General features: G+C 39.5%; 1 protein-coding gene across 1 annotated transcript in view; it reads right to left on the bottom strand.

Moving 5' to 3' along the window:
* Positions 1–12,501, bottom strand: part of LOC149525859 (uncharacterized) — a 101,518-nt gene that overhangs the window by 26,109 nt on the left and 62,908 nt on the right. Inside the window, 1 exon segment of the mRNA XM_089777894.1 lies at positions 5,323–5,402. Within this exon segment, the coding sequence (XP_089634020.1) occupies positions 5,323–5,402 (80 nt within the window).

Below are 12,501 nucleotides of genomic sequence, written 5' to 3'. Positions count from 1 at the left end.
AGCCATACTCAGGAGGGACAAAACTTCCTCTTCCCCTGCATAGCCGCTCCTTGGAAGAGATCAGCCCCATCTCTGGGTACCTCCTCCTGTTGTAGGAAGCTTCATGGCTGGGCAGCAGTCATGGCAGTTTCTGTTGCTAGAGTAGGCTTCTGGAGGTGGGCCTGATCTCACTCTGAGAACTGTCATGCAGAGAAAGGACAGGCTCCCCCAGCAGCACAGGGGAGATCCAGTTTCACAGGGAAGGGATTATTTCATGGTCTGTGACACATTTTTCACGGCCATGAAATTGGGAGGGCCTTACACATAAAATATTACACAGGTGCTAGCTGACATCATCCAAACTGCACTTTATCAAACCAGACAAGAGACCAGATTGCCTCCCACATATTCTGTGACAATTCCACCATGCCTGACATTTTTACTCAATAGTTAAAATTAATATTAATAATCATAGCTAAAGATTATACTGAATTACAGCCAGTGTTTTTCCTGCTGAGTCTAACACAGGAAAGTATTACAAAGCATTCATATCACTGCTTTTATTGGACAGAAGTATTGTGGCATATTCTGTAAAAGATTCTGCCTCCCTTTGAGGAGGAATGGTTTGTCAGAATATGCGATTCAGTGGCAATGGGTAAACTCAACATCACTCTATACAGAGCCATCCTTAACTATACACAGTATATGCAGCTGCATAGGGCACTCAAAAAACTGGGTCTAAATGTCCACCCAGATGCCTCTTCCTATCCCTGATCTGTAGCTCTGCTTCCTCCAGAGAAGATCTAGTTAACTTAAAAGTGAAAAAGTTTCCTAGAACTATTAGCAGAACATTGAACTAGCAGGGTAGTGTAGACATACCCAGAGTAAATTCAGAAACTGATAGTTTATACCTGAGGCTGACATATGCCTGTTTAATGGCTTCATTACCATTTGAATGCCTCTTTCACAGGTTCAATGTTCTGCTAATAGTTCTAGGAAACTTTTTCACTTTTAAGTTAACTAGATCTTCTCTGGAGGAAGCAGAGCTACAGATCAGGGATAGGAAGAGGCATCTGGGTGGACATTTAGACCCAGTTTTTTGAGTGCCCTATGCCCTATGTGACCACCTGGTTCTTTTTGATTGGTTGGTTGGTTTTGACACTCTTGTGTTCTACAGACATTGATAACCCACTGGGTGTAGATAAGTAAGTATTGCTATTACAGTGTAACAGATGAGGAAATGGAGGCAGACAGGCCATCGAGTTTAGTAGGAAGTTCTAGGTAGAAATGAGTACGGTGATACTGCACAGAGTTACAGTTTTAGACATTTTCAAAAGAAGCTAATGGAGTTAGGGTTTCAACCCAGGCAATTTCAATAGAGTTCAGATGCCTCTCCCATGTTAGAAAATCTCTTCCCTACATGCTCAGAAGTCAAGAACTTCAGTTCCCAGACTAGTGGTATTTGCTGCATAATTAAGAGATGAGGGTGAAGTGATATCTCTTTATTGAAGCAACTTCTGTTGGCCCTGGTCTACACTAGGGAGTTACTTCAAAATAACTCCCCTTAGTTTGAAATAACAAGTGGAGCATCCACACTGTGAAGCCCATTATTTTGAAATAAGGAGCTGGCTATTTTGAAATAATAATTACTGCTTTCCACAAAGAATAATGCTTCTTTCGAAATAGTAATTCTAAGTAATTACTCCCCAGTGTTTCCTGGGACTCTAAGTTGAAGTAGCACATCCAAATTATGAGAGTCTGCCTTGAACTAATTTTGAGGCTTCCCCATAGTGTGGACATGCTATTTCAAAATATTTATTTCAGGAGTTATTATTTCTAAATATGTTATTTCAGAATAATTGCCTAATGTAGACGTGCCCTCGGTGAGGGAAAAAAGCTTTGGAACTTACACAAAACTTTCTTGAGTCTGGGAAAGGTACAGCTAAATGTAAGGATACAACAGATAAGGTCTCTTCCCAAGGTTTATCCAATAAAAATAAATAACTTGTCACCTTGTCTCTCTAACAGCCAAGAATCAACATGGGTACAACAACACTTATTTGCTGCATTGCACATATAGCATGGAGTTAAATTTTACTTTCAAGTATAGCAGAACCTCAGAGTTACAAACCCCTCAGGAATGTTTATAACTCTAGCCATGTCTACACTTGGAAAATATTTTGAAATTACTAAATTCAACTTACCTCCTGATTTAACAAATTTGAAATAGCATGTCCACACTATGGGGAAGCCTTGAAATTTGTCCGAGTCAGGCTCTGTTAATGTGGATATGATACCTCAACTAAAAGCCCCAGGAAGCACTGGGGAGTAATTAGTTCAAATTACTCTGATGAGTAATTATTTCAAAATAACGACTCTGGAGCATCCACACAACTGTTATTTCAAAATAACTATTTCAGAATTAGCATTACACCTGATGAAAAGCAGGAGTACAGATTTCAAATTCCACGGCCCATTATTCTGAAATAACAGGCTTGGTAGTGTGGACGCTCCACTTATGAATTCGACCTTGAGGGGTCGTTATTTCCAAATAAAGTCCTAGTGTAGACCAGGGCTCTGAACAAAATATGGTTGTTCTTTTGAAAATTTACAACTGCCCATTAACTTATTACAGCTTTGAAAATTTGCAGTGAAAAAGAAAAATGCTGCTTTTAACCATTTTAATTTAAATGAAACGAGAATAGAAAAATTGTCTTTATCTTGTCAATTTTTGTTAAACTTTCCCTTTATTTTTTAGTAGTTTACGTTTAACACAGTCCTATACTGTCTGGCTGTGTCTAGACTGGCCAGTTTTTCCGGAATATCAGCCGCTTTTCTGGAAAAACTTGCCAGCTGTCTACACTGGATGCTTGAATTTCCGCAAAAGCACTGACTTCCTATTCTGCTCCCGTTCCGGCAAAAGTCCCTTTTGAGCAAAGCTTTTGCACAAAAGGGTCAGCGTAGACAGCTCAGATTTGTTTTCCGCAAAAAAGCCCTGATCGCGAAAATGGCGATCGGGGCTTTTTTGCGGAAAAGCGTGTCTAGATTGGCACGGACGCTTTTCCGCAAAAAGTGCTTTTGCGGAAAAGCGTCCGTGCCAATCCAGAGGCTCTGTTCTGAAAATGCTTTTAACGGAAAACTTTTCCGTTAAAAGCATTTCTGGAAAATCATGCCAATCTAGACGAAGCCCCTTTGTTTCCTTTTTTTCCCCCCCCTCATCTTTGATGATTCCTGATTACACATTTCCCATTCCTAATGAGGTGTGTGGTTGGTGGATCAGTTCATAACTCTGGTGTTCATAACTCTGAAGTTCTACTGTGCATGTATACGACCCCCATTGCAGTCTAGGGAGTTGTGTGCACATATCTGCGTATAAAATTCTATTGTTTAACACCATCATTATTGCACTTATTCAACTGGAAATGGGCCTGCAGACTAATCCTCCTTAGGGACTACTCACTAGGAAAGTTCCAACTTATAATGCTGTCATTTTGGTTATGTGTGCATGAAACAAAGTACTGTCCTGATTTTAAAAGTGCTGAACACCTGCAGCTCCCCGGTGACTTCAATGGGATTTGTGGCTGCCCAGCACTTCTGAAAATGAGACATACTTTCACAGCAAAAAAGCCCTTTTAACTTTATTATAACCAAGAGCATATGAATGTAACGTATGAATGTATTCTGTGCAAAGTGTAACAATTATTTGGAACTGGGAGCAGGCATGGAAATGTCAAACAATTTGTTTTTCAGAAAAGTAGGAGCATGGAGAGAAGGAAGGTTATAATAGAATATTTCTATGGTATAGTGCAGTGTGCAAAAAGAAATGAAAATATTATTCTTATTAAAAATGAGTTATTTTAGTTAAAATAAGTGACTACAAGGGCTAGCAGTATGTTAAATCAGAGGTGCAGAACTAGGGGCTGCAGCCCCTGGCTTGAAGTGGTTTCCATTATATAGAAGATTTACAGATTGTGTCAATGGCTCTCAGCACTGTCACTGTACAAATTGTTCCAGCCCCCCTGTGGTAAAGGCTCAGTTGACTTAATATTGACTTAGTCTACTCTATTGCAGCAATGGGCAACCTAGGCTAGTGAATGGGCCACATGAGTGGCCCTCCTTTATCTCAGTGGGTGCACGATTGTAATAACCAAGATGGTCTCCTGGAATAAGGTGGCTTTGATGACAGCGACAGTGACATACCTAGAATTTGCGATGTGGGACAATTGAACGGTAGCAGTGCTTTGATTTGGATGCAGCAGGAGCGCACAGTTCTCACAATCAATGGTGTGTGAAATCTGCACACACCTCACTTCATGTGCCCTCGCTTTACGTGCTTGTCACTTTAGTGATACCAGTAGGAAAAATGGAAACCAATGAACTCTGGCAACTCTGCGTGTGGGCAATGGTAAACAAACCGTCTTGTGGGCCACACATAGAACCCTACTGGGCTGCACTGTGGGCCACAGGTTGCCCACCACTGCTTTATTGACTAGAGGGAGGAGGTTCATATAAACAAAGCTAGATTATTTTTTTTACAGGCTGTAATAGTCAAATCCATTTTTGTATAGCTCAAAAACAGCAGCTTCTGGTTTAAATGGCTCTGAAAAGGCATTCAGAATTGACTTCAAGTACAATCTTTGACTAAAACCACAGATAGGTTGTTTGTTTTCTCAAGCTAAAAGTAGTCAGAGCCATCAATACAAATGGTCTGTATACCTGCAAGTATTTGTGGTGTGCTGCCCAGAGTGCCCACATGGTGCCAGATACTAATTTAAACTAGCAATTTGGAAGGATTTCAACATATGCCTTCCTGATTTCCTTGTCTAGGGGCTTTTTGAGTAATTAAAGACTGTTAGGTTCTTTATTTCTTCATCATATTAACTAGTAGTATTAAAAAATGGAGCTTTAGAACCAGTGCAATTACATGGATCGTTCATATTGTATGACAGCTTGTTTAATAAAGTAGACCAGAGTAGAAAAACGTCATCTCAGATTCCCCTTCAGATAATATTGACATCAATCAGTGCTGCAATATCGTACTAGTTGGTACAATTCTTGATGATCCATGCCCTGTTTAGTCTGGGTCATTTTGCATACACAAAACTGAAACCAATGCAAAGTTGAGTTACTTGTTACACAATGGATAGGGCCCTCCCAAATTCACAGTGCATTTTGGTCACTTTCACTGCCTTAGGCTTTTGTAAATTATAAATTTCACAATTTCATGTATTTAAATCTAAAGTTTTGCAGTGCTGTAATTGTAGGGATCATGACCCAAAAAATAACTCAGGGAGGATCATAAAGTTATTGGGGGATGGGGAGGTGTAGAACTGCTACCCTTACTTTTGTGTGGCTGCTGGTGGTGGCGCTGCCTTCAGCACTCCGTAGCTGGAGAATGGTGGCTGTTGGCTGGTATCGCAGCTCTGAAGGCAGCACAAAAGCAAGGAGGACATGATACAGTATTGCCACCCTTACTTCTGTGCTGCTGCTGGCAGAGTGCTGCCTTCAGAGCTGGGCACCTGGCCAACAGTCACTACCCTCCAACCACCCACTTTTGAAGGCTGTGCAAAAGTAAGGTAAAGTAAGCTGCAACCCCCTAAAATAACTTTGTGACCACCCCTGCAACTCCCTTTTGGGTCAAGGGCTCCCACATAAAGAAATGCTAGGCTCCCCCATGAAATTCATATGGCATAGGGTAAAAGCATGCAAAAGACCAGATTTCACAGTCTGTGATGTGTTTTTCATAGCCATGAATTTGGTGGGGCCTTAATAATGGATGTTTACAACAAATAATTGTAACAGACAACCACTGGAGAGTGCAGAAAGCTGAAAGAGTCAGAGACTACACAGAAACAAAGTGTTGTTACGATCACAGACATAACATCAGTGTATAAAGAGAGGGGACATCTAGCTATGTATATAAGCACATGTACTAAAGCCAAGTGACAATAATTCATCTGTTTGTCACTTTAAAAATAGAACCCCAGAATGGCATGGGCATTGGCAGATTTACACCTTTCTCTTTCTGATTTATCCTGCACTGTGGACACATCCATGCAGTGCTTGTTCTCTAGACCTGTGAAAGGCTGGATTATGCCCTTATCGTATGCATCACCCAACCATGTCAAATAACACCCTAGTTGAAGGATATCAAAGCATAGCTTCCCTTGCATGCAGTGCCAGCAACAGCAGCAGCAAACTCTGTGGAAGTAGCTGTCCTAGATAATGTCACAAAAGCAAATTCTTCCCAGCTGTTCATTCTGTGTTTGATCGAAAAGCAGTACAAATGTAGATGAACAGATAAGGGTTTGCACTGTTAAAATGAGCAGCCCAAATAAGATAATTCCCTGTAAAGCCTTAGTTAAGTTCCACAATCACCACATGACACGCTTAGGTCTTTATAGTATAATGTGTGCAAAACATAGCTCTCCAACCACACTGGCCAATGCACAGGAAATAAGCACCTAACTCCCAGTAACTTTCAATGGGAGTTGGACACCAACCTCTCTTAATCACTTCTGAAAATCTCAGCCTGACATGCACTTTGTGCTGTAGGAAAATACCAAGGCGTGCTGTTTCATTTGCTGTGACTTTGCACCACGTTAATGATAATGAGCATTAAGTTTAGGTGGAGGGATCTGCTAAGCCTACATATTTAGAGAGATAGGAAGGAAGACAGGTGGTAAGACAGGTGGTAAGACAAGTGGTAAGACAGAAATATATGAATTTGGGCAGATGTTCAGTTTTATCAAAGAACTCCTGCTCTCCTCTGGTCATTTCTAGTTTGCTCCTACTCTAGATTTATATATGGCTCTTCAAGGAGTGATCTGTCTTAGGATGGATGGATGTGATATTAATTGACCAACTATATTGAGAAGAAATGCTACATCCAACATTCAAATGCCATCACATGTAAATCAAAAGAAATGGTTTCTGCCTGACCTCTTACACAAGTCCACAGCTTGCCGTGAAACCAAAGCAGAAGCTGGAATCAGTCAGCCAGCAAGGGAGTAACATAGGCCCGCACGCTGCTGCTGGTAAAGCACATTCCAGAGTATGGCATGTGGGTCCCACAGTTGAGACATACATATCATGTGTGTTGCCAAGAACACTGGCTTCAGTTCTGCAGCTGAGAAAAAAGAAAACAGGACATGTACAATCAACAGTGCCAGCAAGAAAAAAGACCATGCCAAATTACAATTGAAATAGATGCGTGCCATGTTTTATAGTAATGTTGCATAACAGAAACACCAGCCTTGTGTTTTGAAAAGCAAACTGCCTACAAAACAAAATGTTCTATATGTGTCATGAATTGGCTAGAACAGAAATGCAGATAAAATGAATTTATAAAAACCAGTTTCTGTTTGCAGGTCTCCATGAACAGAAAAAGGGACAAAATTCAATCCATAAATTGTTCATTAGGGATAAGCTCATAGCTCAATGGGACAACTCATGGGAGTGGTTACTTATGCTCACAAATGTTTACAGGACTGCACCCTAAGATTGCACACAGAAATTTGTGCTTTCTGGTGAGAAATAAGTAGAATTAGCAACTGAATAACATCCTATTCCAGTTTGTCAGTGTTTGCGTGAAACGCTTTATCCCATCAGCAGACAGTGGTTCCGCTGGGACAGGGTAAATTTGATTTTTCTAACTCACTGGATCAGGTGGCTTAATATAAGGGAGTGGTTCATTCCAGGAGCAGCCAACGCTGAGAAGTCTGGGACTATATTGTGTGTTATTCCATTTAAGTAACTTAAACACCCAGAAAAGGGTCAGATTTACCATGGCAGTAGTAGTGCATCACAGCAGGGCTGAATATTACTGTATGACAAAAGTTCATATTGATAAAGCTTATGGCCAAATTCTGCTCTCAGTTGCGCGAGTGCAACCTCAGTATCTTTAACAGGGTAACAGAGGAGAATGTGGTACTAGCGACTTAATGGTATTTGTGTGAAGTTATCTGACTGGTTTGCATATGCTATATTTTTATTTAGATTTAGCTACATAGAGTAATAACTGGGGTACAAGTATGAATTTGAGATGATATCGTGATTAAAGGGATCATGCTAACTCTGCTCTTGTCTTTTGTTGCAATATTTCCTACTCCTAAAATTTTGGAAAACTTTATACATAGTTTTCAGTGATTTAATATGGAAAAGAACAAAAATGGCTCTTTTGGGAGTAATCCCATTTAATGTGAGTGCTGCAAACCACAGATGGGCATTATAGGTACTGAGGAATTTGGACATGGTCACACTGAGAATGTTAAAATAAGGGAGGATGGAATAAAATAATCCCCTGAATCTCATTTAAATTCAAAATAGAAAAAAAAATCCAAGGCTTGTTAGCATAGGTAGCATCTTGAAATATGCATATGACAACACCCTGGTAATAAACATTTACTAAAGGGGATATTCCAGTACTATTATACAATGTACACAAATTCTGGATTTTCTAAGCAAAGAAATACATTGCCTATAGTAATAGACAGATTTTCAGCTACTGTTAGAATTTAATTAAATTATGTTAGTTATATCTTTCAATATAAGGAACAAGGTTTCTTTTGAAAGCGCAAAGCACTCACAACTTAACACCCTTTCATCTCACTAAATATCACACTCGAGGTGGGCTGCAACACTATACAAAAAATTCACAGGATTTTCTTGATTCACTGCTACTTTTTTAGCTTTTGGGTCAAGTGAAGAAAATAGCAGGCAGGGTACAGGAGGACAAATTCTCTTTTCAGTTACACCCATGTAAACCCCATTAAATAGGAGGAGTTGGCCAAAGACTAAATGCTGTGCCATTGACATTAAAAGAAAAACAAATTTATCACATACAGAGCAATAAATGTCTTTGAATTTTGCAATAAAGTAACATTTTTGGCAAGACCACAGGCCCTGTTATTCCACTTTCATTGAAAAAACAGGTTGATGCTGTTGCAGATCAGAAACAATCAGAAGTAATTTTATTTCTCACTTCAAAGACCAAAACAGTAGCTTGTTTTTTAATACATAACCAATTGCTATAACACATCTGGCAAGCTGTACCTTTTTAATTTATAGACAAATTCTTTAAAGGCAAATAGGAAAATGTTATCCATTTTTTCCCTACAAATATAGTTATTTTCCTCAGCCCCTGTAGAATTTCTTTGTCTTGATTGCTTACTATTTCCATACTGTAAATGAGCATCAATGTTGTGGTTTTGCCTTTAAAAAATAGATACTTTCGGGCAGAATCTTCTTTTCCTCCTCTTAATTTGTCTTTCATTTATCAGCCACTGCTTCCAAACTATGTCACAGCTCTCATGTCACATGGGCAATGTCATGGGTACAAACTACAAGCCTATTGGCGTGGAGTGCCACATACACAGAGAAAAACTATTGCAATGACAAATGCATTCATGGTAATGTGAAAATGCTTTCCTCTAAGACCAGGCAGCTGTGGCAAACTATGTTTTATATACTCCAAGGCCATACATTCCAAATCATGTTATCCAGGTGTCTTAGTCTACTAAATCTTAGCCATCTGCAATACTGCATTTGTCTCGTATGTCTCAACTTAAAGCAAAGAAGTCTTATATCAGATGACCCAAAATTGTAATGCAACTTCATTAAGTTATAGAGTTTGTATTTCCTGACAGTTTAAATAAGATGTTAAGGTGCTATGGGGATTTAAATAAAAGTCACAGTAACCTTCCTTTAATACAGAGAGGTATCTTTATTACTACTAATCACCACATAAACCTAAATTAACAAGGAAGAGCCTAAAGTGCATAACCAAGCCTTCAGAATTTCAGAGGGCCACAAGAGTTATAAGATCCTTAGACAGGCAAGGTGGATGAGGTAATATCTTCCATTGGACCAATTTCTGTTGATGAGAGAGACAAGCTTTCAAGCTTTACCAAGCTTTTTTCCAAGAGATCTCTGTGTAGCTTGTAAACTCGCCTCTCTCACCAACAGAAGTCATTCCAATGAACGATATTGCCATGTCCACCTTTTCTCTGTAACATCATGAGACCAACATGGTGGAACAACACTGCATACATAAGCCCTCTGTCTCATTTAAAATGTAAAATGACTTCATATCAGCAGTGCTGGCTGGTGGCATAACAAGTTTGAACAGTTTACTGCATACATTTAAAATTTGGGGAAGAGTCCATGCTTCCATTTATGGCAACACGTCTGATTCAGCCAAATAATTTTAATAAATCTGGGGAAATACCACTCTGCTGATGTCAGTGTAGTTATATAAGTCTGGAGTAATTCAATTGACTTGCTGTCTGACCTGTAAATATGGAAGAAATCTAGACAGTTTTAATCTAGACATCTTAATTCCAATACTATTGTCTTATTCCACGTTTTTATCAAAATAAATGAGAATCGGAACCTGGACCCAGGCATGAATCATGAACAAATCAATAATTACTTAGATAAGTTAGATGTCTTTAAGTCACCAGAGCCTGATGAAATACATCCTAAAATACTCAAGGAACTGATTGAGGAGATATTTGAATCATTGGTAATTATCTTGGAAAATTCAGGGAAGACAGGTGAGATTCCAAAGGACTGGAAAAGGTCAAATAGAATGCCCACCTATAACAAGAAGAATAAGGACAACCTGGAGAATTACAGACCAGTCAGCTCAATTTCAGTACCGGGAAAGATAATGGAGCAAATAACTAAGCTATAAGTTTGTAAATACCTAGACGATAATGTGATAGTAAAAGCCTTGTGGATGGGAGGAAGTAGTAGATGGGGTATATCATGACTTTAGTAAGATTTTGATACCGTCTCACATGACTTATTCATAAACAAATTAGAGAAATAAAATCTACATGGAGCTACCATGAAGTGGGTACATAACTGGCTAGGAAACTATTCCCAGAGAATAGTTATCAATGGTCACAATCAAGCTAGAAGAGAATACCAAGTGGAAATCCCCAGGGATGAGATCTGGATCTGGTTCTATTCATTACTTTCATCAGTTAGGGTATGTCTACACTACCCCGCTAGTTCGAACTAGCGGGGTAATGTAGGCATACCGCACTTGCAAATGAAGCCCGGGATTTGAATTTCCCATGCTTCATTTGCAGAAGCGGGGAGCCGCCATTTTTAAAACCCCGCTGGTTTGAACCCCGTGCAGCGCGGCTACACGGGGCACGAACTAGGTAGTTTGAACTAGGAAACCATGTGTAGTCCTGGCCACTACACAGATGTGGACAAATTGAAGACAATCCAGAGAAGAACAAGAAAAGGTCTAGAAAGCATGACCTGTAAGGGTAGACTGAAAAATTTGTTTGTATAGTCTGGAGAAGAGAAGACTGAGGGGGACATAATAACAGTTTTCATGTACATAAAAAGTTGTTACAATTAGGAGAGGTAAATTGTTCTTGTTAACGTCTGAGGATAGGACAAAAAGCATTAGGTTTAAATTGCAGCAAGAGCAGTTTAGGTTAGAGATTAAGAAAAAACTTCCTGTCAGTGGTTAAGGACTGGAATTTATTGTCTAGGGAGGTTGTGGAATCTCCATCACTGGATATTTTTAAGAGCAAGTTAGACAAACACTTGTTTGGGATTGTCCAGCTAAGACTTTATACTTCAAGGAATGCTGGTGACTTGATCAGATGACCTCATGAGGTCCCTTCCAGCCCTACAATCTTCTGACAATGGGAATGTAATCCAGGAGATATCGTAATTCATAGCAATGTAGGCAAATAAGTAGTTTCTGAGAAGAAATTCTCAGTGGACTTGAATATGCATGTGTGCAACCTGCATTTATCACATTTTATAGTGCTAAATATATATAATTCATTTAATCTACCTTGGCCATGCATGCTTGACAATTCTCATTGGAATTTCTCAATGCCCATTCAACCTTTTTGAAAGACCCTGATCACTTTCTATACAATAGGCTCCAATAGTGAGCAAGTCATGTATACCCTTCTCCTGACAGGTAACCCTATCAGACCCTAACCCTTTGTAAAGAAAGGTACATCAGTTCTGAGATTATATTCTAATGTTTTGGTAAATTTGGTTCTCTTATCCTTCCTTCCCATTCCAACCCTGTTTTTCTGTTCTGTTGAATTCTGCCTGATCTGTAAAATAGCTATCTCCATATTGGGTAGGAGGGAGCAAGCTAAAGCCTTCCATTTGACCAACTTCTGTTGGTGAAAAAGTCATGCTTTTGAACTACACACAGCACTTCTTTAGGTCAACAACATGACTACAACCACCACAGCTGTTTATGGCAGCTGTATAAATTCAGCAGACAAGAGACTCTGACCTTATGAATTTTCTTTAGATTTATAAATGAGAGCAGTATTTGGCTCTGCCATTTCAAAAATTAAACTCTGGGTACACTCTCCCTAGGAAATTTCAGTTTATTGTGTTCACAATCCTAAGTATAATCAATTATTATTATTAGTCCTCTTCGCTCCTGATGGAGCGTAAGGCGCCAACGAATCTACTCCAGCCTTCACAGTCCTGAGAAAGCCGGCTGACTTCTTCCCAGTCGTG

The sequence above is a fragment of the Pelodiscus sinensis genome, chromosome 1 (genome assembly GCF_052426305.1).
Source record: "Pelodiscus sinensis isolate ZL-2025 chromosome 1, ASM5242630v1, whole genome shotgun sequence".
NCBI lineage: Eukaryota > Metazoa > Chordata > Testudines > Trionychidae > Pelodiscus > Pelodiscus sinensis.
This window is presented reverse-complemented; position numbering and strand designations above follow the sequence as displayed.